We start from the raw sequence: 27,135 nt of genomic DNA on the forward strand, positions 1-27,135 counted from the left end.
CAGCCTTCACTTCCCCACCCACTTCCATACCCCAAAGGAGACAGACAGCAGCTGGTGGCTTGTGAGAGAGGAGCCTTTAATGAAAGATGAGTTGCAGGCCTGGCCCACTACTCTTGCGCCCTTGTTGGTGGGGCGGGAAAAGTGGGGTGAGGGGGAAGCAGGGTGAAGGGGCAGGTATGGCAGGGTGGAGGCGAAGGGCGCTGCCCACTGGGGCCGTCTGCTCAACTGTTCTCCCAGAAGAAGTTGTTACAGGCCACTGTGAGGGCAGCCACCAGCACCACATACTCCTGGAAGTCCACCTCTCCATCTCCATTCTCATCTAACTCCTTCATCACCTTGTCCACAGCATCCGCATCCTTCTGGGCCTGTGGAGGGAGGAGACGGAGAGGTAGGCATATAGGGAAATGAACAGCACTGAGTCAGGGACATGGGGGCTGGTTGATTGGGGAGAAGGAGGCAGAGATGAGCAAGAGAGAGAACTACTTCTAATTATGGGACTCTCGCTGCTGTCCTCAAAACTAACAAAATACTTATGGCTTCCTGTTGCCTACAGAATCAGCTCCTTAACAAGGCAGAATAATAAAAACAATTACCATATGTTGAGTGCCTACAATGTGAGAAGCACTACACTAGGAGCTTTACAAGCACTGTCTCATTTAATTCTAGCACAAATAGTATGAAGTAGCTTTCATTAGTCCCATTCCAGAGAAGAAACAAGTTGACAGTCGACGGTTAAGGAACACGCCCAAAGTCACACAGCTATTAAGTGGCAGCACCAGAATTTGAACCCAGGTCTCATAAAATCTCAAAGCTGGTACACTTTCTACTGGCTTCTCTTTTGCATCCTTCAGTCCAGTCAAAACTACCGAGCACGCTCCATCTGCTTTCTCACACGCTCTTGTTCAGGTACTATACCTCCTCCTAAAATGTCTACATTTACCCTAATGATCTTCCAGGGGCCTGAGTGCCACCTCTTTGGACAAGCCGTCCACTTCAGTCAGGTTAATATTCTCCCATAATCCTTTCTGGCACCTCTGTTAAGGCCCTGGGTGCTTCCTGGTGCTCAAGGTTTACTTTCAAGTGTCAGTCCTTCCCTGCTAGACGGTGTGTTTTGTTATTGATGCATCTACACAAGGCCTAGCCCTTAGCAGGTGATCAGTAAATCAGGGCATTTTGACTTGAACCCAGAAGAGTAGGGGAGCCTGGGAGAGGAAGGAGATGGTTGGGCTGAGCTGGGGTGGGATGGGGAGGTGGCAGGGAGGGGCCCACTCTGTTCCCCCACCCCTCGCCCACTCCACCCTGTACCCCCACCCTGTGCTCACGTCCAGGAAGCCGGAGAGCTCCGTCTGCAGCAGCTCTTTCAGCTCCTTCTTGCTCAGCTTGTACTTGTCCCCCTCCTTGCCCGAGTGGGCGTGGAACACATTGATGAGAGTCTCCATTGCCGTCTCCAGCTCAGAGCCCATCTTGTAGCTCACCTACCCACGTCCCACCATGGAAGTGAGCTGGGGACCGTGCCTGGGGTAGCTGGGGTTGGGGTAGGGGCCCACAGCTCAAAGAGCCATGAGATCAAAGCCCCACCACAACTGATCAGACCTAAGTCTAGCCTCATTCTCTGTGCCCTTCAGTCCACACCCCAGCCAGAGCGAATCAGGGCTTTGGGCATGGAGGTAGAACAGCTGGATCTGGGCTGGCTCTAGAGGCCTGCAGTGGACTTCGCAGTTGCTCCTGGCTGCCTGCACACTGAGGAGGGTGGGGCAGGCAGGTAGGGGTGGTCACAGGACCCGGCCTGGCTTCCTCTGGCTCTATTTTTACCCTGGACTTGCCTGCCCAGCACAGCCAAGATCTGCTGTTGGGGATGGTGGGCTGGGCTCCCCTGTATAGCCTTGACTCTGCTGCCCACCCCGAGCAAGGAGTCAATCTGGTGCCCTTAGTTGGCCTGGTGGATAGGGTGGCAGTCTGAGTGGCTGGCCCAAGGTTCATGGGGACGGGGGCGTCTCACTGCCTCTGAGTTTCTTGTCAGCAGACTGGGGGCCTCTCTTGGTCCTTCTACACTGTTCTCTCCTGAACATGTCACTTTGGCTTCCCTCTGTTACCTCTAGTTTGGTTCGTCTTGCTTCTCTGCAGATTCAGCCCTTCTACTGTGTGGTGGTGGGAAAGGAAAGAGGAATGTCTGAGCCTTTTCCTTGGAGCCAGGGCTCCCAGGGAGGGGGAGAGGACACTTGTGGGATCTTGTCCCTGCCACTCCCACCCCCAGGCCCAACTTGGGTGATGTGGGGACATGGCAGCAGGGAGAATGGGGCTGGTATGTGTTAGGGGAGATAAAGGCTGAGTGCATGAGGTCCTCTGAACCCAAGGGGCTGGGGGAGAGGAGGGGAAAAATGGAGGGGTCTGTTGAGGAGAGGGGACTGCCAAGCCAGGGGGTCTCTTTCTCTTGGCCTTGGGACGGTTGGCCCCTCCACAGCCTCAGGGGGCAGCTCAGGTGTCTCAGATCAGGTGTCCCCATCCTTCCCCAGACCTGAGGGGCTGGACAATGGGCCCTGATCGGATGACATCCTAGCTCTTCAATGGGGCCCTTGTGAATGTCACCTGAACTCCGGACGTGAGAAGCGGTTGTCACAGAGACACGGGGGAGATGGAACCCAAGCCGGGGCTGATGGAGGGGATAAGCTGGGGGGTGGGTGGGGGGCGGAGGGAGGGGTGCTGGTGGCTCAGTTATCAGCCCCATCCAGGAGAGGCACATAGAGGTTTCCCGGAGACCTCAAGCAGCCTGGGATTTTGCGTAGGGGCCATTCTTGGCAGGGAGGGGGCAGACAGAAAAACAAAGGGAAAGAATGAGAGGAAAGAAGAATGGAGAAACTGGGCCAAGAAAGAGGAGGAGGAGAAAGGGGAGGTCACATGAAGGGACAGTGGGAGTGGGTATAGTACCCTAGTGCCCCCTTCCTGGTATCACATGATTCATGCTCTGCCACCCCCGCCCCCCAACTTCCCTGGGACCTGAGCTCTTGGCAAGGCTGGGTGGGGTGGCAGAGAGACCACGGCTGGCGGGGGGTGGGTGGGCAGAAGGAGCTGGTCCATCTGCTTTCTTATTCTTACACCGCTGGAAGCAAGGCGAGAGCTGGGTCTCCTCCCCAGCACCTGGGAGATGGAGGGAGCCTTGCGGGGGCACGTGAGAGCTCTGTGGGAGGAGGGCCTGGTCTCCTGGAAACTCAGTGGCTGCGTTCCCCACTGGCTTCCTTATTCACTGAGCTCCCAGATCTCCCTCTGACCTTCACTTGCCTCCCCTCACCACCTTCCAAACACTGTCTCCCCCAAATCCCGAGCTCCTCCCCAGACTTTTGGAGCCCTGCTGAAGTCCCCTTTCCACAAGACTGGCCAGGGCAGGGACCCAGGGCAGATGGGGCAGGATACTCACTGTCAGCCTGGGAGCAGGTTCTGGACAGACAGACGAGGCTGCAAATGTGGCTACCGGAGCTGTGTGGGGAGACCTGTCTTCAGTCGTCCTTCCCCCCCGCCGACACCCCTCACTGGCTCCACCCCTTCACAGACAGACACCCAGTGGGGCAAGGGGCCAGGAGTGGACAGAGGCGCCCTCTGTCTCCTGGGCTGGAACAGGCTGGCCTGTGTCCTCTTCTCCAGCCTCCCCTGCCTCCCCCCACGCTGGGTCCCAAAAGGCAGGGCCCAGGAGGAAGGGAGGTGGGAAAGGTCCTGGGAAGAAGGAACACTCAGAGGCCTTCTCGGCTCCCCCGGCCTCCCGCAGTACTGGGTATGCTGCTAGGCTAGGAAGAGGTACACGCACCTGGCTGAGGGGCTCAGCGAGGGAACTTCTCAGTGAATAATTTAGTCTTGGTAGTCTCCCCGAGGGGTTTCAGCCTGAGACCCCACTGCGGGATTTCAATCCAGGGTCTCCTCTATCGGGGGCTCGGCCTGTGTCCCCCTCTGTTTGTGGGGTCTCAGTCTGGATCCTCTGTAGGGGTCTAGGGCTGTAGGGTCCTCGGTGGGATCCCATTCTGAGGGGCCCTCTTGTGGTGTTTCTTAGATGGGACCTCTCAGTGCCGAGCTCCCTCAGTTGATTCTTTGAATTTACAGTGGCCTCCCCACGCCCCAACATACATACTCCAGATCAGACGGGGCGGGTGTAGTGGGGCAGCAGGCTCTCCGTGTTGGGAGGGATGGGACCCCAGGATGCCTGCTGAGTGTAATCTGGCCAGGCAGCTCCAGGCGGGCCCTCCCCCTCACCAAGTGGAGGCTGCGGTGGGCTGCGTTGGGTGGGGCCAGGGTTCCAGGCCTGATTGCTTGGGGTGGGGAGGGCCGGGCGGGAGGCGTGACTGGGCGCGCTCCTCTCTTCAGAATGCACGACGGAAACTTGACACCTCCGGGCTTGGGAGGGGCTCTTTCCTCCCTCCAGGGAAGCTTATAAACCTCAGCCCTAGGGCTCCTGCCTCGCTGCATCCCATCTCCTTGCCCCGGTGAGTCGCAACCCTTACCCCTGGAGGGTTCCTGGGGAGCCTTTTTCCGCCCTGGCCTCCCAGGTTCCTACGCTGGAGCCGGCTCAGACTGGGATTCAGGAAATGGCTTCGGGAAATCCAGCAGCAGTCCTTGCAGAGGGCAGGGGGTGGGTGGGAAAAGGGAGGATGATTGGGCATGCCCCCTTGCCCCAGCTGTACCCGTCCCCTCCCTTCCCCGCCGACGCCCCTCCACTCCGGGCGCTGTGAGTAAGTGCCAGTACCAAATCCCTCCTGGGCGCGGGCAGTCAGCGGAGCCCCATCCAGGACCTGTTGCTGGGAGACGGGGGCGGGGAGGGCTATGGGCTCCTGGGCTGCGCACTCTGCCCAGCTGCCCCCGAGGGGAGGGGCGAACGGGACGACAGAGAGGCGGGGTCTGCCCAGACCAAGCCAGCCCTGACCACAGCTGGGCATTTGCCAGACCCCGGCCTCTCTGCTGGGAAGAGCAGCCAGTGTGTGTGTGTGTGTGTGTGTGTGTGTGTGTGTGTGTGTGTGTGTGTGTGTGTGTGTGTGTGTGTGTGTGTGTGTGTGTGTGTGTGTGTGTGTGTGTGTGTGTGTGTGTGTGTGTGTGTGTGTGTGTGTGTGTGTGTCTGTGTCTGTGTGTGTGTGTGTGTGTCTGTGTGTGTGTGTGTGTGTCTGTGTGTCTGTGTGTGTCTGTGTGTCTGTGTGTGTGTGTGTCTGTGTGTGTGGCGGGTGCAATGCAGGCGGGTGGAGACCCAGGTCCTTGCACAAACAAGCTTTGGAGACAAACAACCCCATGACCCTTTGAGGCCGGTTAAGCTCCAAGAAAGGACCCTTGGGACTGAACCCCACAGAGGGGCCACCAGACTGAGAGGACTCCAAAGAAGGACCCCAGACTGAAAGCCTGCTCCCAGACAGAGGGGTCTCCAGACTGAGGGACCACCACACACGGGTCCCTGAGACACGGACACTTCAAAGGACCCCCAGACTGTGAGACCTAGAGAGGAAGGGGTTTCTGGAAGTGAACATTTCTTCCCCCACCTACACTGAGGTACCATTGCCTGGTCCCCTGCCCCAAGCTCCATCCCTGCGTCCCTGTCCCTTCCCTACTTCCCCTTGAGGCCTCCTCCAGGCAGAGGCTTGAGGCGGCGGCGCCAGGGCAGGGGCGCTCTGGCCTGTCCTGACTCTCTCTTCTTCCCCCTCCTGCAGGTCAGCCCTGTGCGGACATCAGCTCCAGCCCCAGGGTCCTAATGGCAGCCGAACCACTGACTGAGCTGGAGGCGGCCATTGAGACTGTGGTCACCACCTTCTTCACCTTTGCAGGGCAGGAGGGCCGGAAGGGCAGCCTCAGCATCAATGAGTTTAAGGAACTGGTCACTCAGCAGTTGCCTCACCTGCTCAAGGTAGGTGGGGGTCTCTGGGTGTGAGGTTTTGGGAGCCAGTGGCTGTGGGACCCTGTGTATATGAGGAGATATTACTGAGCATGATAAGGTGACCACAGGTGTACTGTGGAGGAGGGTGTGATGACTGCACATGTAAATGGTTCTGGGCGTTCTTGCCTGGTGTGTGTATAGTTAGGTAATATTATGTCTGTGTGAATGCGAGTGTTGTATTGGGCTTTGTGCTCCCATCAGAGGATGCTGTTGGGTTCTCGTGGTGTCTCTCTGTGCCTCTCTGGTCTCATTTCCCCAGCACAGGACTGGACCCAGAGCTGGCTTCCAGGAGATTCATAGGCCATCAGAGCTAGAAGGAGGCCAAGAGAAAACACGGTCCAAATTCCTCACTTCACGTATACAGAAACCGAGGCCCAGCTATGGGAAAGGGTTTGTCAAAAATCAAAACACAGCCAAATTAATGGAGTCATAGAATCTCAGTATAGGAGGTTCCTGTAAGTGGTCTGTGATTATTCCCCACCCGCTCTGGGAATCCCCTCAATAATGCAACTGACAGGATTATTCTTTCTCTCCTGTTCACAGGATGGAGTAGGGATTTACATTTCATCCGCTCTGGGTTGGCACATCATCCCAGGCTGTTAACAGTTTCTTTTACATCCTTTCTAAAAATTCAAAGGCACATAAAAGTGTGTGAACATGGATTAAAAAAAAAACGACACAAACTAGTCTCTGAAATTCATAGTCTATCATTTGCAATATCTCCTACATCCTTAGACTTTTCCCTTCCTCTTCTCACAGGAAACTTCAGGCTCTGCCCTGAAAGTACAACATTCCCTGTAGCCTTGTCAAATAATGACTGGTTTTTCTTCCAAATCCGACTCCCTCTGGGTCTGGAAATGCAGATAGTGACCCCTTTGCTTTTCATTGCAACTTCCAGATCTTCGTTTCTTCTTCTTCTTTTTTTTTTGGCTGCACCCGTGCAGCTTGTGAGATTTTAGTTCCCCGACCAGGGGTTAAAACCCGGGCCCTCAGCAGTGAGAGCGCACAGTCCTAACCACTGGACTGCCAGGGAATTCCCTCTTCTCCTTCCTAAGACACCCGACTCCTTGGAAGCTCGTATGTACCACGTGCCACCCTTCTAATCGCACACCTTATAGCTCTTCAGCTTCTGGCTTTTACTGTTTTTCTTCTCATCACTGCCACTGTCATTACCTTCAGTATCCACACAGGCAACTTATTCAACACCTGGGCCTTTCAGTTTCTTTTTTTTTTGGCCGCGCTGCGCGGCGTGTGGAATCTTAGTTCCCAGACAAGGGATCGAACCCACGCCCACTGCATTGGGAGCACGGCATCGTAACCACTGGACCACCATGGAAGTCCCTGGGCCTTTCAATTTCTTCAACTCCTTACTTTCAAAGGTTCTGTCTTCCTGCACCTCAGCATCCCTGCCCCTCCACTCTGCTGCCCTGTCCATTCTTTAGGTCTTGTCATTACCAATGCGCCGTCTCCAAAATCTCAATTTCAGGCCTCTCTTTCTCTGTCTGCCGCCTCCTGTCATTCCAGTTCTATTCCTCTATCTAGTTCCTCCACTCCATGACTTCCTGACTCCACTGGGAACTTCAGTCTCTTGACCCTATCACTTTTTCATCTTCCATCACCATCCCTCGAGACCTCATTTCCCTTCTTACTCAGCTGGGTTCTAAGGCTCACCACTATAATCACTTGCTCAACTCCCTTGATTCTCTTTCTCTCTGTCCTAGTTATTTGGCAAAATCCCAACCCAGGTTAAATCCAACATTTCAGCTTCATTAGCTTGTTGGTGAAACCCACCGTTCTGTGTCTGCGCTTGTACAGCTGAATCTGGCTAGAGAAAAATGCACTGCCATGTTGTTGATTTGTCTCACTTTAAATCTATAACCACAGCCCCCAATAGGACCCTTAGCAATACCTGGAAATTCTTCTACATTTCCCTATTAATTCATTTACCAGCTCTTTCAGGTGATTATTTCACAACTTTTCCTTTCTCCTTAAACTCCAGTACCTCTTTTCATAGTCTCCCTCTCACTGAGAAAAATAAAAGCCATCGGGAAACTTCTATGTGCTTCCTCCCCCAAAACTACCAACCGATCAGCACATTTCCTGCCTTCCTTCCTGTTAACACGAATGATCTGTCTCTGCTGCTAAGGCCAGCCCCTCCACTGGTGCACTAAATCCCATCCCTTCTCACCTACTTAAAGACGTTACTCTTTCAATTCTTCCTCCTTTTTTTCTTAAAATTAATTAATTAACTAAATTTATTTTGGCTGCATTGGGTCCTCGTAGCTGAGCACGGGCTTTCTCTAGTTGCGCAGAGCAGGGGCTACTCCTCGTGGCGGTGTGCAGGCATCTCATTGCGGTGGCTTCTCTTGTTGTGGAGCACGGGCTCTAGGCGTGTGGGCTTCAGTAGTTGTGGCATGCAGGCTCAGCAGTTGTGGCTCGCGGCTCTAGAGTGCAGGCTCAGTAGTTGTGGCGCACGGGCTTAGTTGCTCCGCGGCATGTGGGGTTTTCCCAGCCCAGGGCTCAAACCCGTGTCCCCTGCATTGTCAGGCGGATTCTTAACCACTGAGCCACCAGGGAAGCCCTCAATTCTTCCTCTTCTCTCTTGCATCATCAAAATTTCTGTCTCTACTAGGTTGTTCTGATCAGTTTACAAATATGCTGTACTATCTCCCGTCTTAAAAGAAAACCTCCCTTGACCCTATAATTCCCTCCAGCTATGCCTTACATCTCTGTTCCCCTTTGTAGTAAAACTCCTCAAAAGCAGTGAGAGTTATTTATACTCTCCACTTTATGCTGTCTCTACTTTTCCTCTCCTGGTTCAGAATGCTCATACCCCAGGTATCTGCTAGGCTTATTCCTCGTTTGACAGATTTCTGCTCAGATGGCAAATCCTCAGCATGACCTTCCTTCACCACTGAGTACAGAGATCACCTCCTTGTGTTCTGTTCCTTTACCTTGGGCTATTTTCTTTCAGAACACTTCCTTCACAACTTAGCTTCCATTATACAATTTTACGTTACCAAGAAGTAACATATAATTTTCTTCCTTTCCATGTAGGAAACATTCTTGTTCTATAAAGGAAAGGAATCTGCTCACTGTTTTATCCCCAGCACTTAGTGTCTGACTCCTAGTTAGGTGCTCAATAAAATACTGAGAGAGGGCTTCCCTCTCTCGCGCAGTGGTTGAGAGTCCGCCTGCCAATGCAGGGGACATGGGTTCGTGCCCCGGTCCGGGAAGATCCCACATGCCGCGGAGTGGCTGGGCCTGTGAGCCATGGCCGCTGAGCCTGCGCGTCCGGAGCCTGTGCTCCGCAATGGGAGAGGCCACAACAGTGAGAGGCCCACGTACCACAAAAAAAAAAAAAAAAAAATACTGAGGGAATAAGTGAGATAGTAAAAAAAGTTTAAAAGAAGTAAAAATTGTTGAGTGAGTGAATGAATAAATGCATCTTACCTACGGTTCTACAAATAGATTTTTAAAAATGTAACAATGCATATAGGCTGTTTTCCCAGTTTAAAAAATGATGTACTGTATTCTAATATGTAGCTTAACACAAATTTATGTAGTCAGTCCTCTATTGATGAACATTTCTCTTGTGTTCACTTTTCCCTTTTGCAAACGTTGTTTATATTGATATATCTTTACATACTAAAGGGAAAATATTTATAGAGTAAATGTCTGGCAGTATAAATATTAGGTCAAAAGGTTTGTTCTTAATTTTTATGGATATTATTAATTTGCCTCCCAACAAGTTTGCACTTGTTTTCATGGCCAACAGCAATGCATGCGACTGCCTGTTTCCCACATCCTTGCCCCAAATGGGTCTAACTGAGAGTTTATTTTCTTTTTTTTTTTTTCTTTTTTTTTTTTTTTTGCGGTACGCGGGCCTCTCACTGCTGTGGCCTCTCCCGTTGCGGAGCACAGGCTCCGGACGCGCAGGCTCAGTGGCCATGGCTCACGGGCCCAGCCGCTCCGCGGCATGTGGGATCTTCCCGGACCGGGGCACGAACCTGTGTCCCCTGCATCGGCAGGCGGACTCTCAACCACTGCACCACCAGGCAAGCCCCGAGAGTTTATTTTTTAATTTAATTTTATTTTTTTGTTTTTATAAATTTATTTATTTATTTTATTTTTGGCTGCATTGGTTCTTCTTGCTGGGCGCAGGCTTTCTCTAGTTGCAGGGAGCAGGGGCTACTCTTTGTTGCGGTGCGCGGGCTTCTCATTGCGGTGGCTTCTCTTGGAGCACGGGCTCTAGGCGCGCGGGCATCAGTAGTTGTGGCCCGTGGGCTCGGTAGTTGTGGCTCGCGGGTTCTAGAGCGCAGGCTCAGTAGTTGTGGCACACATGGCATGTGGGATCTTCCCTGACCGGGGCTCGAACCCGCGCCCCCTGCATTGGCAGGCGGATTCTTAACCACTGCACCACCAGGGAAACCCTTACTGAGCTTTTAAATTTTGCCAATCTAATATGTGGAAATGGTGTCTTGTTCTGACTTACACTTCTTTAATTCTGAGTGAAATAGAACTTTAAAAAATATTTGATAGGCATATATATTGCCTTTTCTGTGAACTGCTTGTTTCTTTTATCGAAGTGTTTTTCTTTTCATATTGATTTATTATAGCTCTTTATAAATAAAGAAAATAACCTTTGTCTATTATGTGCATTGCAAACATTTCCCCCTAATTTGCCTTTTCGTCCTTTGAGTTTGTTTTTGGTCTTTTTTGCCATACAGAATATAAAAAATTTTTATGTAGTCAAATCTGTCAAACTTTTCCTGAATGGCTTCTGTGTTTTATGCCATGTTTAGAAAGGTCTTCCTCAGTTTAACTTATTTAAAAAACTCCCAGACTTTATTTTATTATTAAAATTTTCTTATTGATGTTAAATACCCCATTTATTATTTATTCAATTCCCATGTATATTTTGGGGCTCTTTATTCTGTTTCATTGATCTGTTTATTATTTAGAAACATTCTCATTTAATTACTGTGGTTTTAAAATATGCTTTGATAACCTGTAGGGTTGGTTCTCCCTCATTATTGTTTTTTTTTCAGAATTTTACCAGTAGATCCCACATGTTGATTTTTCAAGAATAATTTTAGTAACATTTAATCATATTAAAAAGAATCCTGTAAATATTTTAATTGGGATTATATAAAAATGTTATTTTAGGGAAAATTGACATCTTTACACTATTGAATCTTTCTCTGTAAAAAAAAGTATGTTTTTCTATTTATTCTTGTTTTCTTTCATATCCTTCAGTTCAGTTTTCTTCACAAAAGCTTAACAGAGTCCTACATTTTTTCCTGAGTGCTTTATTTTATTTTTTACTATTTTAAGTGGGATCTTTCATATTATATTTTCAAACTGGTATTTGTTTTTGTGTATTAATATTGTCACCTGATACTTTATCATTTCTAATAGTTTTTTGGGGGAAGAAATACATATTAGTGGGTAAGAGCATAAGCTCTGAGTCAGACAATCTAGGTTCAAATGCAGGGTCTAGCTTGTCATCCCGGGTTAGTTATTTAATCTTTCTGAGCCTTCATTTCTCATCTGTGAAATGGACTCATAGTAATACTGTTCTTGTTGGATTGGTGTTGCATTTATTCAGTCAGTATTTATTGAGTGCCTACTACGTTCTGTTCTGACACTGTCCTAGGCTTTGGGTTATAGAGGTGAACAAGCCTCCGCTATGTGCCAGACATTCTCCCAGGCACTGGCATTATGGTGGTGAACAAGACGGACCAGGTCCCTGTGCTCAGGAGACTTTCATCCTAGCAGATTATGAAGATTAAATGATGTAAAGCACGTAGGGTGTTCAGCATATGCTCAGAACGGTCAGCACTATTAAGTGCTTACACTTGTTGAAATGTTAACTTTTATCACTCTTTCGTTTTTTAAAGGTATACAATTATATAATTGCTAATATAAGAGGTGAATTTGCATCTTCTTTCCCAACAATTTTACCTTTTATTTCTTTCTCTTGACTAATTGTATGTTTTCCCCCTCCATCTGTGTGTTACACTGGGCATCGTTGCCTTCCACTGGCAATGCTTATAGTATTTTATAAATAAGCATGATTGTAGCTTTAAAAAACGTCTTGTTTAGCTCTTCTATAAATTAGCTTTGTGCCATCTATAGGTTTGGCAAGCCTTCTCTGCCTTCCTCCAAATGTTGATTCAAATGTTTAGCATGAGCTCCTCCTGAGGCACCCTTGTCTGGTTTGACATGGATCCATTGTTCGACAGTCAACTTTCTGGTTGTGGTTGCTTACCTGGCAACCCATCCTTTGATCACGATGGTCCAACTTAGAATATCCTTAGAGTTCACAGGTCTGCTGGGAGAGACTTGGCCAAGGGCCCCCTGGGAAACCACATACCTTGTGTCCTTGCCATTCCTCTGATCTACCAGGCTAGTGACCCAACTGGAAGAATGAGAAGACACTAGGATTATGCAAATGGACAGCCAAGTGCTGTGAACTTCTCCAGCTTTCTGTAAAGGAGGAGTGTGGCCTGAGAAGACTCTGTGGGTGGTCAGAGTGAGTCAGTGCCTACAAGGGCTCCCCGAGTGTCTTGGGGCTTATCCCAGGGCTGGCACAGCGGCATGCTGGAGCCCACCCATACCTGCCACTGAAGGCCCGTTGTGTGCAGCTCTTCCCCTCTCTGCGTTCAGTGACATCATGTTTATGGTTCATGATCTGCCATGGTGGGTATATTTAGACCACAGCAAACACTATAACCAGGCTCCCCACTTCCCTCCTCTGCTTCCCCCTGGAGTTGGGCACCAGGGCGGTGCTGTGTTGGGGCTGCAGCTTCGTCCTGAAGGTTTGGGGCAGATCCTAGTGCTCTCTGAGGGAAGGGAGCGGTGACTGGCAATTCTTCCCTCCCTGTGTCAGAACCCTCGTTTCTAACCCCACTCTTCCCTGTGGTGTCTCCTCAGGATGTGGGCTCCTTAGAGGAGAAGATGAAGAGCTTGGATGTGAATCAGGACTCAGAGCTCAAGTTCAACGAGTACTGGAGACTGATTGGGGAGCTGGCCAAGGAGATCAGGAAGGAGAAGGCCCTGCAGATCCGGAAGAAGTAAAGCCAGCTGGCCGGGATGGGGGTGGGCATGGCAGGGCTGGGCAGTACCCCACTCCCCACAAATAAAGCTTTCTCCTTGAAACAAAGATGTTTCTTACTCACACCCACCCTGATGATTTCTTCTCTTGAGACTAGGGGGTGGGAAAGCTCTGTCCCCACCTGAGGTTGGGTCCAAAAATTACGAGCTCCTTGAGGACCAGGAATGTTATTCATCTTCAGATACTCTGCAGCATCAGATCTTGTACAGGATAGGTGCTCAATAAATACATGGTTGATGAATGAATATCTGAAAGGTAGAGACAGATCTCTGGGGCAGGTGAGGTGACTCATATCCCACCAGGTCTCAGGGGCTTGGTCTTGGTTCCCACTTTCTTATTCCTGGGGTTTGTGTCATTGGATGGTAATTATAGCAGTGAACAGGTGTTGAGGGCTTGCTCTGTGCCAGGAACAGGGCTGAACATTTTCTTGTATTATTTTAGTTAATGCTCACAGCCTGTTGAGGTAGGTACTGTTTTTAAGTCTTGTATTAAAGATGAGGAAACAGATTTTAGAGAGGTTAAGTCACAAAGACAAGAATAGGTAGAACTGGGTTGAAATTCCAGAGCCTCTGTAATGAACCAGGATCCTCTCTGGACGGGTGCTTGGGAACCCTGGACCCTCCTCTCCTCCCTCCTACCATGGCAGGGGTGAAGCAGAAGGAGGAACACAGGGTTCTGGTTCGAGGACTGGGGTGAGGGTGGCGGTCGTACTGCAGGAAGCAGAACTTTAGGGCACCCAAGTGCTGCTCTCCCCATCCTTCTTGGCTAGAGGGGCATGTGGTTTGAACTGTCTGCCACCAGAGGGAGCAGGGGTGGGGCAGCCCAGCAGGCACTGCCTTCCAAGGACTGTCACTGCCTTACTGTCAGGTGTCCATCATTTGAGGCAGCTATGAGTCCAGAGGAACATTTAGGCTGAGACAAGCTCCGCATCACACACCATGAAAGGGTCCTAGATTGAGACCTTCCATCTAAGTGCCCCTGGACTGAGAGACCTCAGAGGGACTGCCAGGCTGGGACTCTGAGGGTCCATTTGAGACATTCCAGAGGGGCTCCCTCACAGTGAGAGACTGAGACATTCCAGAGGGATCCCCAGACTGAGACATTAGAGACCTCCGTCTTGGAGAAACCCTGAAATCGAGATAGCCTCAGAGGGGTCCCCAGATTGAGACACTTACAGACACCTCAGTGGAGGCCAAAAGTACATAGGAGCCCTAGAAGGAGACCCGCGGAGGGGCACTGGGAGGTATGCTTTGATCTCAGAGTTTAGGAAAGGAGTCCAGGAACTCTGGCTCTCAGCACTGCCCCCTTCTTTCCTGACCCACACAGACTCCCCTGCCTTCTCCCTTTCACTTCCCTCATCAGGTGGGGAAGGCCACTAGGGTTGGGCTGAGTTCCCCCCAGACCTACAGTCCAGGATCCCTGGGATGTTATCCCAGGTGCTGGATTGGGCGGGGCGGGGAGGGCGGTTTGCTGTGGAGTCTCTGGGTTAGGGAAGGCATGGGATTCTGAGGGAGGGAGGAGCAGGTAGCCCAACCAGTTTGGAGAGGTTGTTAGCTGACAGATAACCCATCTGGGCCTCCCATACGTGCATGCTGGCTGCGGGGAGCTGAAAGGACATCAGGACAACACTCAGTCTGTCCCCTTCACCAGGCTACCCTTCTCTGGCTCCTTCCTCCAGACCCAAATTTCTGCCATTAGGACTGGGCAAGGCTGGGCAGGCTTGAGTGTCACTATCTAAATCGGTCTTGAGGGGAGGAATGTGTGTGTGTGACACATTAAAGTACTTCAACCCACGTGTCCCTCATTCCTTCAAGGCCACAAAACCCGCCTTGACCAGCCTCTGCTTCTCCTTCTTTCCTGGTGACTGACTCAGAGCCCCCTCAGAACCCTTTCCTGTCCTACATTTCCTCCAGGCCTTTCCTCCCAGGCTCCACGCCACAGCGTTTCCAAGTCCTCCCCCACCCCCGCCCCACCCCCCACCCCCAGCTTCCCCTCCCTATCTTCCCTGGACTCTGCCTGCTGGTCTGGGGCCAGGGGCATCCCAGACCCAGCTCTCCATGGTTCCCTCCTCGTGGCCCGGGTGCGGGGCGGGCTCTCGGAGCTGCGGCCAATGGAGGTGGGGCCCCCGCTGGGCTGGCTCACAGCCCAGGCGGCTGCAGGAGCAGGGCTGGCTTCGGGATGAGGCCCAGCCCCCTGCCTCCCCTCCCTTCTCCCAGGTATAAGAGCTGAGCTCAGGTGCACTGGCTCTTCCAGTCCTGTCTCAGCGGCTGCCAGCAGGTAAGGAGTCCCAGGGCTTTTCACCCAAAATGGGCTGTCCCCGGTCCAGAGGGCATGCTTAACCTATCCTACCCTAGTCTGCCAGGGGAGGGTCTGGGGGACCAGGCCCTGGAGGCTGGTGTGTATGTGTGTGTGTGTGTATGGAACAGGGGTGGGGGGTTGGAAGGGATGGGAGGAAGGAGGCTAAGGTGAGGCTCAAGGGATTCCCTCTAAATAGGTTGGCTTGGGGGCTGTGACCTTAGCTCCGGGAGCCTGGGCAGGGACGGGGCTTGTGTGGAGTTGGCTCTGACCCCCTGGGTGAGGCACAGAATATCTGGGGTGCAGCCAAAGGGGATAGTTGAGAAAGAAATGCTGAGTTCTGTCCTTAGCTCAGCCTCCCCCCTCCTCTGAGCAGATCATGAGACATCAGCTCCTCTGGGGCCGGCTGTAGGACGACAACACTCTCACCAAAGGACCAAGCACCATGGGACAGTGTGGGTCAGCCAACGTGCAGGTGGGCCCATTCATTCCTGGCCTTTCTGTTCCCACTCTCCCCTCCTTCACCCTGAGCGTCTGTGTCCCTCACTGACTTCTGCCCCCTCACCTTGGCCTTGCTCTGCACTCCAGACCCTGCCTGTGAGACCTGAACCCTCTCTGGTGCCTACATAGGGTGATGTAGATGAGCCCTCCCTGGAAGAGGATGCCTGGGTCTCATGCTGGGACCTGCCCTGCCTGGAGGCTGGGGGGAGGTGGGGAGGAAGCCTTGCCCAACACATGGCTCAGGGCAGAGGACAGTGGGGGCAAAGGGGCTGGATGCTGGGCTTTGGAGCGGGCGAGGGCCCACGTTCCTGCCAGCTGTCTTCTGCCCTGTTGGCTCTGCCGGGCTCCTGGGGAAACAGGGTGTCATAGGATGGGTGGGACCTCTGCAACATGGGCCATGTCCCTTGCCCTCAGGGTGCCCAGGAATTCAGTGACGTGGAGAGGGCCATCGAGACCCTGATCAAGAACTTCCACCAGTATTCGGTGGAGGGTGGGAAGGAGACGCTGACCCCCTCCGAGCTACGGGACCTGGTCACCCAGCAGCTGCCCCACCTCATGCCGGTACTGAGGGAGTGGACCCCGCCCCAGACAGTACCCTGACTTCCCAAGCAAGTACTCCAAGACCCCACCCACACTGCCAAGGCCCCTGGCACTGGCAAACCCCAGCCCTTCCCCTTGTCAGTGCCAGGTAGGCTCAGGACCTGCTTTCTGCCCCTGGGTAGGGCGGAGTGGGAAGATTGGAAAGTGCTGCCTGGCTGAGCTGTGGTGTCTTCCCTCCTTTCAGAACAACTGTGGGCTGGAAGAGAAAATTGCCAACTTGGGCAGCTGTAAAGACTCTAAACTGGAGTTCGGGACTTTCTGGGAGCTGATTGGAGAAGCAGCCAAGAGTGTGAAGCTGGAGAGCCCTGTCCGGGGGAGTTGAAAACCTTCCCCTGGAATTCGGCAGCGGGGGGATATTGGGGAAAGGGGGCCTCCAGAGCCTGGGGGGCCTGGAAATAAAACTCCTCTCTCCACCACCCCCGCACTATTCCCCAGCCCCACCTGTCTCACCTCTTCAACGTTCAGGTTCATTATGGCCCTTCCTGGGACCTCTGTGTACTTCATCCCTGGGAGCTCTGTGGGGCTAATGGGTCCAGGGGTCCCCACCTGGGGGAGGCTCAGGGGGTGGCTGGGGCCAGGGATGTATTGGAGGGCTGCTGGAGGGTTGAGGATGCTGTAAGGGCCAAGTCATTTAGTAGTGGTAGAAGGGCAGAGAGGAGCTGAGCTATGGGAACTGATTTGAAGGGGGTGGAAGGAGGAATGGATATTCGGTACTAAAAAGGGCCTCTACGAACCTACCCCTCCTAATCTCTTCCCCAACCCCAACCATCTGTCCAGTGCTGTCCCTCCCTGCCCCCAGCTCTGCCCCAGCTTCCTCTCAGGACCCTGTCTCCCTGGCTTAGGGCAGGGGAAGAGACAGAGCAGGTTGGGGGAGAGGCTGAGGAGGGTGAGTTTTGGGAGTGAGAGGACCAGCTGGGTGCTTGGGCATTTACAGAATGATGGTTGTTTTGTATCATTTGATTAATAAAGAAGATGGAAAAAATGAAAGACGTTGTCTTGACTGAACTCCATCCCCACCCCAAGTGTCCGTGGGTGAGGAGGTGTTGGGGTGAATGGCAGAGTCATTGGGTGGCACGGTACCTGTGGGACTGCAGTGGTCGGCAGTGGAGGCAAATAGGGGCCTCACTTTCCCCCGTGGATTTGGGTTGAGGATGGCAAAAGGCCTAAAAGGTGGGAGACCTGGTTCTCTCTGAGGGACAGGCTGTACTTTGCCAGTGACCTGGCCCTCTGACGGGAGAGGAGGGCGTGTGTGCACATGTGGGGAGAAGAATATGAACCCAGGTGAGCCTGGCTGACTGGTAGCAGGGGAAATGTGAGGCCGAGAAACAGGCTGACCAACCTGGGTTTGAATCCCAGCTCTGCCACGTACTATCTTTGGAACTTGGGGCGTATTCTCAGAGTATCAGTTTCCTCATCTGTAAAATGGGGATGGGACACAAGATGTGAAGTACTTAGCAGAGAGCCTGACACAGAGTGAGAGGCCAGTGAGCAGAAGTCACTGGAGTGGGGGTGATGGGTCACTTCTGGCGTCAGCTGTTGCCTCTGGGACATCGAACTGGCCAATTTCCTTGGGTATCTTGGAGAAGGGGTGGAGGGGTGTTTCCAGAGGAATCCTCTGCTGCACACAGAGGTCCTAGGGACGGGTGCACTGGAGGTGGAAGGCAAGGAACCACGCTCTGGGCCCTTTTAACTGTAGCCCACGGAAATCCCAACAGCAAGGAGATTTAAGCGGCCAGCCAGGCTGGCCTGGAATACTAACTGAACTTGTCTGTTAGGGGTCCCTGAAACGGGGCTCCCAGTGACCCAGGTGAGAAGGGCAGGTGACAGTCTTTCCCTTCCTTTCTCAAAGTTGTAAATTCTGTTCAGGCCCTGCAGGGTTAGGAGGGTGGGGTTGAGGGAGCGCCAGCTTGCACCACTCCCTCTGGGGTGGGGGCAGAAGGGTGTTAAAAAAGGTGTGTATCCCTTTAACATGGGCCCAACCCCAGGGCCAAGTCAAGAGGGAGCTCAGACCTTACCTCCCCACTGAGCCAGCTGCGCCAGGCAGGGCCGGGAGGGAGTGGGACAGATTCTGGGAGTGCAGCGGGGAGGAGTCCTGGCTGGCTGAGCTCGTAGCTACTTGGCAGTGCCAGAGCCCAGGTCCCAGAGCCCCGCAGGAGAGGAGGTGGACCAAGAAGGTAGGTGAGCACCCCAGGCCCGTCCTGGGAGGTCTGGGGCTGCCGGAGGGGCCCTGCAGGCTTGGGAGGCCCAGACAAGGGGCAGTGAAGGGGGCCTGAGGAGGGGGGCCTGCAGAGACTGAGCAGGAAGGTTTCGTCAATTGTTAACTTTCCCAAAAGGCCAGTACGGGAATGGGGCGTTCCGGTGGGCTTGGGGGTTGGAGAGGCCTTCAGATGAGTGGATGGGGTGGAAAGACCCCCTCTCCAGCCCAGCAGCTGACCGGGTTCCTCTCCCAGGGCTGGGCCACCGGGCAGAGTGTTCAGAAGCTTTGCTCTCAGCTGCTCCGATTTTCCGCAACAGAAAAAGGGCAGATGTGTTTGGTGGAGGTTGGGGAGTAGCCAGACCCTGGACACAGGCCTCGCTGGGCGCTGTGTCTGGGAGAGGTGATGGGGTCCGGGAGAAGCCAGGGAGGGCCCAGGGAGCCTGAGAGCAGCCCGAGGAAGGGAGGCAGGGGCCTGGGTTGCTTCTCTCGACTCAGGCAGGTGCCGGACACTGGCCCCAAGTGCTCTGGGAGCTGTTTCTTGGGAGGGGCGATGGGGCCCAGGAGGAACCTGGGTGAGGCCCCCCTGGAGCCTGAACTCCAGGAGAGGGGCCCAGAAACTGGGCAGCTTCTCCTCTACCTCAAGACCCAGGCAGGTTCTGACTTGACTTGCTTTGCTTGGTGGAGTCCCCTGCCCTGTAGAGCATTTGCCCTGCCTGGCCCAGGTCGGAGGGAATGAGGGCTGGTGTGCTTGGAGACCCACGATGGAGCCCTGGAGTGCCGGGGAGCAAGAGCTCAGACTTTCCCCGTCGACTAGAAAAGAGCTCTCTGGGTGTTGGTGAGGCCAGGGGCAGGTGTGTGTGTGTGTGTGTGTGTGTGTGTGTGTGTGTGTGTGTGTGTGTGTGTGTGTGTGTGTGTGTGTGTGTGTGTGTGTGTGTGTGTGTGTGTGTGTGTGTGTGTGTGTGTGTGTGTGTGTGTGTGTGTGTGTGTGTGTGTGTCTGGGTGTTGGTGAGGCCAGGGGCAGGTGTGTGTGTGTGTGTGTGTGTGTGTGTGTGTGTGTGTGTGTGTGTGTGTGTGTGTGTGTGTGTGTGTGTGTATCCACACCAAACTCCTCCAACTTCACTTGTTTGGAAAGAAATTTCCGAGGAACACTCTTCTTCCTCCAGCTACGTATTCTGAAAGCAGAAGAGTTTGGAAGGTCGATGGGTCACCCAAGCAGAGGGGATCAGAAATGGCAGAATTCCTTGCTCATTGTGATTGTGTACATTTGTGTGGATTAGATGCAGTGAGTCCTGTGAGGGTGGGGCTGGGGGGTAGGCAAGGACACTTGTGTGAGATAGTAGCCTCTGGAACTGGGAAAAGAGCAGGAGAAGAGGGAACAGAGAATGGAGCTGGAGAGGCTGGAGAGGTTAATTTGAAACAACCTTGCAAATTGAGTAAAGCATTACCAGCCCAGTGTAGATTGCAGCCTTCCCTGTGTATTGCAGGCAGCTGGGGCAAATGAGTGAATTAAGTAGGAAATGAAGGAGAGAGTAAGCAAGTGAATGGTGGATAAATGAGTGAACAAATTCAAGGTAGATGAAAGGAATGCAGAGAATGCCAAATTGAGGCTTGAGAGTGGCCTAGGCTCTAGAGGAGAGGTGACTAGGAGGGATAGGAGTCCAGGGACATATCCCAACACTTGGGAACAATTTAAGACTCAAGAAGTGTGTGTGGAGGTGGAAAGAGGAGGTGAGTTTTAGAGGGTGTGGTGGATGTTCAGGGCTCCACACGGAAAGGGACTGGGGAGTTGAAGAGATGGAGGGTGAAGAGGAGGCACTTGGAGGGGTGGGGCCCAGCACCTGGGGGTGGGAGGGTGAGGCTGGAGTGGCTGAGACCCAGAAGCATGGTGTCAGGGCAATTTGGGCTTTTGGAGAAGTCAGCAAGCTGGGCTGAGGTGGGCAGAGTGGGGGCCCCTTGGTTGCTCAGTGATGAATCAGCCAAGGTGGAGACAGTGGACATTGCAGGAGGGTTGGGGGCCCAGGTGCGAGGGTCCTTTGGAGGATGAGTCCCTCCATTCTCACTGTTTTGGAAGGCTCCAGTGTACTGTCCACCTCCCCCCTCCCCCTCAGGCCAGGATCAACCTGTGGCAAAGTCAATGCAGGAGTTACCTCCTGCCCCGCCCTTCCCAGGGAGGGGCTGACGGGATGGCCCACCACCTCCCCTCCCCGCAACCACATGCCTGGGGACCCTCTGGCCTGGTTTGGTGGGAGGACTGGGCAGGCAGGAGGGGCAGGTGACCTTGGCATGGGTGTGGTGGCAGAGCCTGTCTCCTGACCCCCAGGGAAGGGAGGGAGAAAGAGGGTAATGACACCTGACTCTTCTTTTCCTTCAGAAGAAGCTTCAGAAAAGCATTTGTCCAAATTGTTAACTCCAGCATTGTCCAATTGACCAGAAGAAGGTGGGGTGGGGACTATTGGGAGGGCTGGGAGCTGAAGCGCAGCTCTCTGGGGTGACTGTGTACCTGACAGCAGGTGCTGAGATGTCTCCTGGGAGCTCACCTGTGTCTTGCCAGGTAGAGGCTGAGGCATGGTATCAAGGAAGGGCAGGACTGGGCTCCAAGATGGCAGGTGGTGGGAGGGGAGTGCTCGGCCAGTGGCGAGAGGGACAGAGACACACTGCCCCCCAAACCCATTTCTTATCCTTTCCTCTCCCTGACTATTTCCCACAGAATTCCTCACTTGGGGAACAAGGTCTGGGATGGTGAAAGTGGGGGATTCTCTGATCTTTCTCCCCACTCCCAAGGCTGGTTGGGAGTAGGGCATGACACAGTCCTTGCTGACATGGGTGCAGCTTTCGGAATCCCCAGGAATACTGGTCGTAGGCCTGGGCAACTGCCCACCCAAGGGCAGCAGGGCAGACAGTTCATGGATTGAAACATTTTTGTCCTCATTTGTGAATGTTAGAGCATTTGTATGAAAGTCTTACAAAGGTATAAACATTGAACCACACAATTACACACAATAAATAAAGAGTACTGGAAAAAAAAAATGGTTTCCTACAGTCCTGGTTCCATACTTCATTCTTTTGGCCACAGACCAGAGCGGTCAGGTGGACGAGGCAGGGGAGAGAAGGGTAGGATTCCTGGTTAGAGTTGCCCTAAACTGACCCCTCTCCCTCTCAACTCTCCTTCCTTCCTCCATCCTGGCTTAGTCCTTCTGGGTCTCACCCTTCCTCCAGAAGAAGTTTAGTGAAAGAAAAATCTTCGAAGAGTGGTCAGGGGCCTTGGATACCTGGTATCAGGGCTGGCAGGAGGTGGAATATTTATAGAGCATCTACCTTGAGCAAAGCATTGGCCCAGGCCACGTGGGCGATAGGAGATGCAGAGATTAAAAGCAGGGAGGTTGTATATCCAGGATTTTTGGGACTCACTTGGTCCCAAAGTCTCCCAGTCCTAACACAATGGCTGCATATAAGAAACACTATCCTTGCTTCAAGGAAGTTCTGGTGTCTGGGGAGAGATGATCCAGGAAGAGACTGCAGTCACAGCAGCTAGTGGGCCCAGCCAAGGCTGGCTGAGAGTCTGTGGGAGTCAGGGGAGGAGGACCAGAGGGCAGGGCAGTCTTCCCTGGAGGTGCGGTTTGGGCAGGCTTCAGCTAGGTGGAGAGGGCAGGGCAATGGGCACAGGAGGAGGGATGGATGGCCAAGAGGAGGATTAGAAAGCAGGTGGCAGGGGCAGGGGCTGCGGTGGGGCTCGGAGAAGCAGACTTCCCTTCCATTATCGAACCATGGGATGCCCTGGTGGCGGTGTCCACCTTCCCTTGCCAAGACCCAGTGGGCAAGGCAGCTGCAACTCATTCCTGGGCTTGGGGGCGGGAAGGGAGGCTTATTTGCCAGGGTTCACTTGGGGGGGCTCTGGGCATGGGCGGCGACTCACAGATCACAGATCCGCCTGTTGCCCTCATATCCTGTTATTCAGTAGGCTGTATCCGCTTGCAGTGTGAGTGCCTTTTGTCCTGGAGCGAGGGGCTGTTGTGTGTAGCCTCTGGCTGGCTGTGGAGGCTCCATCTCCAGCTGTCTCCAGCTGGGGCTGAACCTCCGGGCTCCTCCTTAGGTAATGGGGTGGGGAGGGGCCCTTGTATCCTGCTGTATATTTCGGGGTGGGTATGAGGGAGGTTAAGCTAGCCGGGGCTGGCTGGGGGCCTGCACAAAGCCTCACTTGATGGATCGGGACATCGTCCTTTATCAGAGAAGGGCAGCCATGGCCTGAGACCCGCGACGCACTGTCCTGGAGCCTGGCGGAAAGGACTGAGGAGAGCCTAGGTCCCCGCCTCCTGCTTTGTTGCCTGGGGCAGGGGTCTCGGCCAGCCCTGGGGGTGGGGGACGTGGCCCATCCTAGCAGTTTCTAGCTGTGCTTGTCCCCGGGCCAGGGCCTCTGGGTGGGCCAGGTATGGAGAAGGCGGAAGGATGGGCACTGGCTCTCATCCTCTTCCCAGGAGCCTCTTGTTCTCTCTGGGGCTCTGACAAGCTCAGTGCCTGGGGCTGGGGAAGCGCCTGGAAAACCTGTTGAGGCTGTTGAGCTGGAGAGCACCTGGATGAGAGGAGACACATAGTTCTCATTCCAGGCCCACCCTGGGTTCCCCTTTCCCTGCTTACTTCCTCCTGAGGACCAGCCAGCCTGGGGGGCCAGAGGCCCGGGGGTGGGCCCAGCAGGTGGACAGGGGCAGAGAGGCGAAGGAGCAGGTGTGGCCTGTGGCGTCTCCTCACCTCCCCTCATCCTGGCACCCAGGCCTTGTGAGGTGTGAGGCGGTGAGATGGCGGACTCCTACACGGAGCTGGAGAAGGCGGTGGTCGTCCTGGTGGAAAACTTCTACAAATACGTGTCCAAGCACAGCCTGGCCAAGGACAAGATCAGCAAAAGCAGCTTCCGGAAGATGCTTCAGAAGGAGCTCAACCATATGCTGACGGTGAGGTCCCCCCACCCAAGGGCCTGGCCTCTCCGCGCCCCTACCCCACCCAGCTCCTGAAGCTCTTGCCCTCTCTGGGTTTCCTTCCCCACCGCCGCTTCTGTCCTTTCAGAGTTATCCCCCCAAAACCAGGGATCTCCACCCCGCCCAGCCCTCTGTCCTCAGGGTGCCCAGGCCTGAGCCAGTGAGGGCTCTGTTCCCATCTTCCAAGGGCAGCAGCAGCCCAGGCCAGACCCTGGACTCTGCCTAGGGTCCTTGCTGGGGCCTCTGTAGAGCTGCCACCTCAGTATTGCTGACCCTCAGTTCCTCGCCAGGACACCGGGAACCGAAGGGCTGCTGATAAGCTCATCCAGAACCTGGACGCCAACCACGACGGGCGCATCAGCTTCGACGAGTACTGGATCTTGATAGGCGGCATCACTAGTCCCATCGCCAACCTTATCCGCCAGCAGGAGCAGCAGAGCAGCAGCTAGAGGACCCTCCCACCGTCCCCTCCCCCATGCTCTTCCTAGGCTCCCTCCTCTGCCCACCCAGACCCCTGTCCTCTCTTCTTCCTCTAGACCTTCTCCTGACAATTGCTGAACAGGGCAAGGGGGGACGTCAGGGCCCCTTTGTGAGTGTCTCAGTCTGGGGGTGTCTCCCTGAGGGTCTCAGTCCCCGGAGCCAGCAGACCCTGGGGCCCCTCTGTGACAGTGCTGTATGGGGACCCAAGAGTTTCCCCACCTGTTATCTACCCTTCTGACCTCTGATGTTCCTGCCTGATTCCGGGTCTCTCCTGACCTTAGAGGTCAGCTTGCTGCTTCAGGTCTCCCTGTTCCTGGCAACACCAGTAGAGACTCCTCTCTCCCCTTTCCCTCAGCCCCTCTGCTGGGTAGAGGAGACTTCCAGGGATTGCCCTCCAGCTGCCTCTGGGTCTGGGAACAGGGTTGAGCCCCCTCCCTCCTGAGCCACTGAAATGGGCAACAAAGGCTGGATTTGGAGTTTGTGTCCCCCTCACCAAGTCCCTTTGTAATGTTCATTAAAACCTTTCCACTCCTTGGAACTTCCTCATGCCTTGGTGATCTTTGCCATGGGCCCCGGTGCAAGGGGGTGGCAAGGGGAAATCTCACCGAGAGGGCAGAGCAAAAAAGAAGTAGAACTCTGGGATCCCAGCTGGTGCTGTCAGCCCTGGGTCAGCAGCTACTTCCCTCCTCCATGAAGGGCCAAAGGCCACACGTGTCATCACCTCTGGGCCCTCATAGACCAAGCTCAACTCACATTCAACTTCTGGGCACACAGTGTATCCCATTTTGTCCTCACTGAAATTCCATGAGAGAGGCGCTGCAACCTCAGTCTTGAGTCATGAATAGCACAGAGATACTGAATTCTCATGTACAGATTGTTCTAATACACAGAGAAGTTTATGGGATGAGAAAGTGGGTTGCAAAGAAAGAGGGGTGTGGAAGGCCAGAGTTGGGACTTGTGCCTGGTGTAGGGGACAATGACAGCTTCTATGTTTCTCCCCTGCCATGGAAAGACAGCACATGCCCCCAAGAGAAACGGGGCAGGAAATCCAGCCTGTGCGCTCTGGATCAATGGTTTTCAAGCCAGGGCAGCTTACCCCTGAGGTTTAAGGTTTTTCTAAAGATGCACAGGCATAGACAGTTTTATTGGAATCCATTACAGATCCTCAACCTTCTAAAAGTGACCTGCCTCAGAATGGGCTTGCAGTCAAGGTAGCACACTAGTCGTCTTTACCATCTCTCCTTCACAGCAACCCTTCTCTAGTTAAAAATGTAAAGAACAGGGACTTCCCTGGTGGCACAGTGGTTAAGAATCCGCCTGCCAATGCAGGGGACACGGGTTCGAGTCCTGGTCTGGGAAGATCCCACATGCCGCGGAGCAACTAAGCCAGTGCGCCACAACTACTGAGCCTGCGCTCTAGAGCCTGTGAGCTACAAATACTGAGCCCACATGCCACAACTACTGAAGCCCACGTGCCTAGAGCCTGTGCTCTGCAGCAAGAGAAGCCACCGCAAGGAGAAGCCCGCGCACTGTAGAGAAGACCCAATATAGCCAAAAAAAGAGTAAAGAACACCTTTTGCCTGTCCTGGGGAGTCACAATGCTACCTTGACTGAATGGTGAAGAACTCATTCACATTATATATATATAATTGTGATAAAATACACACATCAATTTACTCTCTTCATAAATTTTAAGTGCACATTGCAGTATTGTTAGCTATATGCACATTGTTGTACAGCCGATCTCTAGAGCTTTTTCATCTTACAGGACTGAACCTCTATAGTCACTGAACAGCAACTCCCCATTCCCCACCTCTCAGGCCCTGGCAACCACCGTTCTACTTTCTGTTTCTATGAGTTTGATTACTTTAGTTACCTCATATTAAATGGAATCATGCAGTACTTGCCCTTTTGTGACTGGCTAATTTCACTTAACATAATATCCTCAAGGTTCATCCATGTTGTAGCATATGACAGAATTTCCTTTTTTTGGAAGGCTGAATAATATTCCATTGTATGTATATACAACATTTTCTTTATCCTTTCATCTGTCAATGGGCATTTAGGTTGCTTCTAGATCTTGGCTAATGTGAATAAAGCTGTAATGAACATGGGAGTGATACTATCTCTTCAAGATCCTATTTTTAATTTTTTTCTTTTCTTTTTTTAAAGAATTTTTTGGCCGCACAGCATGGCATGTGGGATCTTAATTCCCCGACCAGGGATCGAACTCATGTCCCCTGCAGTGGAAGCACGGAGTCTTAACCACTGGACAGCCAGGGAAGTCCCCTCAATTATTTTCGATGTATACCCAGAAGCGGGCTTGCTGGGTTATATGGCAGTTCTATTTAAAAATTTTTGAGGAACCTCCATACTATTCCATAGTGGCTGCACCATTTTACATTCCCACCAACAGTGCACAAGGGTTCCAATTTCTCCACATTCTCACCAATACTTGTTATTTTCTGTTTTAATTTTTTTTGATAGTGACCATCCTAATGAAAATGAGGTGATATCTTGTGTCTTTTTCTTTTTAATTTGCATTTCACTGATAATTAGTGATGTTGAGCATCTTTTCATATGCTTCTTGACCATTTGTGTAATCTACTTTGGAGAAATGTCTATTCAAATCCTTTGCTCATTTTTAAGTGGGTTATTTTTTGTTTTATTTTGTTGAGTTGTAGTTCTTTATATATCCTGGATATTAATTAACCGGTTATCTGACATATGGCTTGCAAATATTTTCCCCCATTCTGTAAGTTATCCTTTTACTTTGTTGATTATTTCCTTTGTTCCCCAGAAGTTTTTAAGTTTAATGTAGTCCTATTTGTCTATTTTTGCTTTTGTTATCTTTTTTTGGTGTCATATTCAAGGAATCTTTGCTTGTTACAATGTCATGAGGATTTTCCTTGATGTTTTCTTCTAGGAGTTTTATAGTTTCAGGTCTTAATTTTAGGTTTCCATTTTGAGTTAATTTTTGTATATGGTATAAGGTAAGGGTCCAAATTCATTCTTTTGTATATGAATATACAGTTTTCCTAACACCATTTGTTGAAGAGACTATCCTTTCCCCATTGTG

At 52.6% G+C, this 27,135-nt stretch overlaps 4 protein-coding genes across 8 annotated transcripts; 3 read left to right on the forward strand and 1 right to left on the reverse strand.

The window, feature by feature from the left end:
* Positions 1–59: 59 nt before the first annotated feature.
* On the reverse strand, positions 60–4,503 carry S100A1 (S100 calcium binding protein A1). The gene is made up of 4 exons (XM_060138349.1): positions 4,485–4,503; positions 3,413–3,471; positions 1,323–1,475; positions 60–365 (listed from the first exon to the last, which is right to left on the reverse strand). Exons 3-4 carry the CDS (start codon positions 1,461–1,463, stop codon positions 222–224), a joined length of 285 nt encoding a protein of 94 aa, XP_059994332.1. The 5' UTR covers positions 1,464–1,475; positions 3,413–3,471; positions 4,485–4,503; the 3' UTR covers positions 60–221.
* On the forward strand, positions 4,334–13,064 carry S100A13 (S100 calcium binding protein A13). Of its 2 annotated transcripts, none has more exons than XM_060138339.1 (3): positions 4,334–4,466; positions 5,673–5,866; positions 12,836–13,064. In XM_060138339.1, the coding sequence occupies exons 2-3, from the start codon at positions 5,714–5,716 to the stop codon at positions 12,977–12,979; spliced, it is 297 nt and encodes a 98-aa protein (XP_059994322.1). In that variant the 5' UTR covers positions 4,334–4,466; positions 5,673–5,713; the 3' UTR covers positions 12,980–13,064. The 2 variants fall into 2 exon arrangements, with proteins under 2 accessions (XP_059994322.1, XP_059994313.1); XM_060138330.1 differs by lacking the exon at positions 4,334–4,466 and adding an exon at positions 5,212–5,514.
* A 2,119-nt stretch (positions 13,065–15,183) lies between these two features.
* On the forward strand, positions 15,184–17,399 carry S100A14 (S100 calcium binding protein A14). Its single transcript, XM_060142327.1, has 4 exons — positions 15,184–15,293; positions 15,688–15,786; positions 16,227–16,373; positions 16,597–17,399. The coding sequence occupies exons 2-4, from the start codon at positions 15,757–15,759 to the stop codon at positions 16,732–16,734; spliced, it is 315 nt and encodes a 104-aa protein (XP_059998310.1). The 5' UTR covers positions 15,184–15,293; positions 15,688–15,756; the 3' UTR covers positions 16,735–17,399.
* Positions 17,400–18,397: 998 nt separating this feature from the next.
* S100A16 (S100 calcium binding protein A16) lies at positions 18,398–24,598 on the forward strand. 4 transcript variants are annotated; one of them, XM_060138378.1, is made up of 3 exons: positions 18,398–18,586; positions 23,375–23,552; positions 23,856–24,094. In XM_060138378.1, exons 2-3 carry the CDS (start codon positions 23,400–23,402, stop codon positions 23,958–23,960), a joined length of 258 nt encoding a protein of 85 aa, XP_059994361.1. In that variant the 5' UTR covers positions 18,398–18,586; positions 23,375–23,399; the 3' UTR covers positions 23,961–24,094. The 4 variants fall into 4 exon arrangements, with proteins under 4 accessions (XP_059994361.1, XP_059994356.1, XP_059994342.1 ...); XM_060138373.1 differs by having other exon boundaries at positions 18,421–18,590; positions 23,867–24,598; XM_060138359.1 differs by having other exon boundaries at positions 18,422–18,586; positions 23,867–24,598.
* Positions 24,599–27,135: the final 2,537 nt, after the last annotated feature.

This window comes from Lagenorhynchus albirostris, chromosome 2, assembly GCF_949774975.1.
Source record: "Lagenorhynchus albirostris chromosome 2, mLagAlb1.1, whole genome shotgun sequence".
Classification (NCBI taxonomy): Eukaryota; Metazoa; Chordata; class Mammalia; order Artiodactyla; family Delphinidae; genus Lagenorhynchus; species Lagenorhynchus albirostris.

Bases quoted from the DNA above. Each gene is read 5' to 3' on its own strand.
- S100A14 (XM_060142327.1), top strand. From the start codon at position 15,757: ATGGGACAGTGTGGGTCAGCCAACGTGCAG. The intron at 15,787-16,226 runs GTGGGCCCATTC...CCTTGCCCTCAG, and splicing joins GTGGGTCAGCCAACGTGCAG to GGTGCCCAGGAATTCAGTGA. The intron at 16,374-16,596 runs GTACTGAGGGAG...CCCTCCTTTCAG, and splicing joins AGCTGCCCCACCTCATGCCG to AACAACTGTGGGCTGGAAGA.
- S100A16 (XM_060138373.1), top strand. From the start codon at position 23,400: ATGGCGGACTCCTACACGGAGCTGGAGAAGGCGGTGGTCGTCCTGGTG. The intron at 23,553-23,866 runs GTGAGGTCCCCC...GTTCCTCGCCAG, and splicing joins AGCTCAACCATATGCTGACG to GACACCGGGAACCGAAGGGC.
- S100A13 (XM_060138339.1), top strand. From the start codon at position 5,714: ATGGCAGCCGAACCACTGACTGAGCTGGAGGCGGCCATTGAGACTGTG. The intron at 5,867-12,835 runs GTAGGTGGGGGT...GTGTCTCCTCAG, and splicing joins AGTTGCCTCACCTGCTCAAG to GATGTGGGCTCCTTAGAGGA.
- S100A1 (XM_060138349.1), bottom strand. From the start codon at position 1,463: ATGGGCTCTGAGCTGGAGACGGCAATGGAGACTCTCATCAATGTGTTC. The intron at 366-1,322 runs GTGAGCACAGGG...CTCCCTCCACAG, and splicing joins AGCTCTCCGGCTTCCTGGAC to GCCCAGAAGGATGCGGATGC.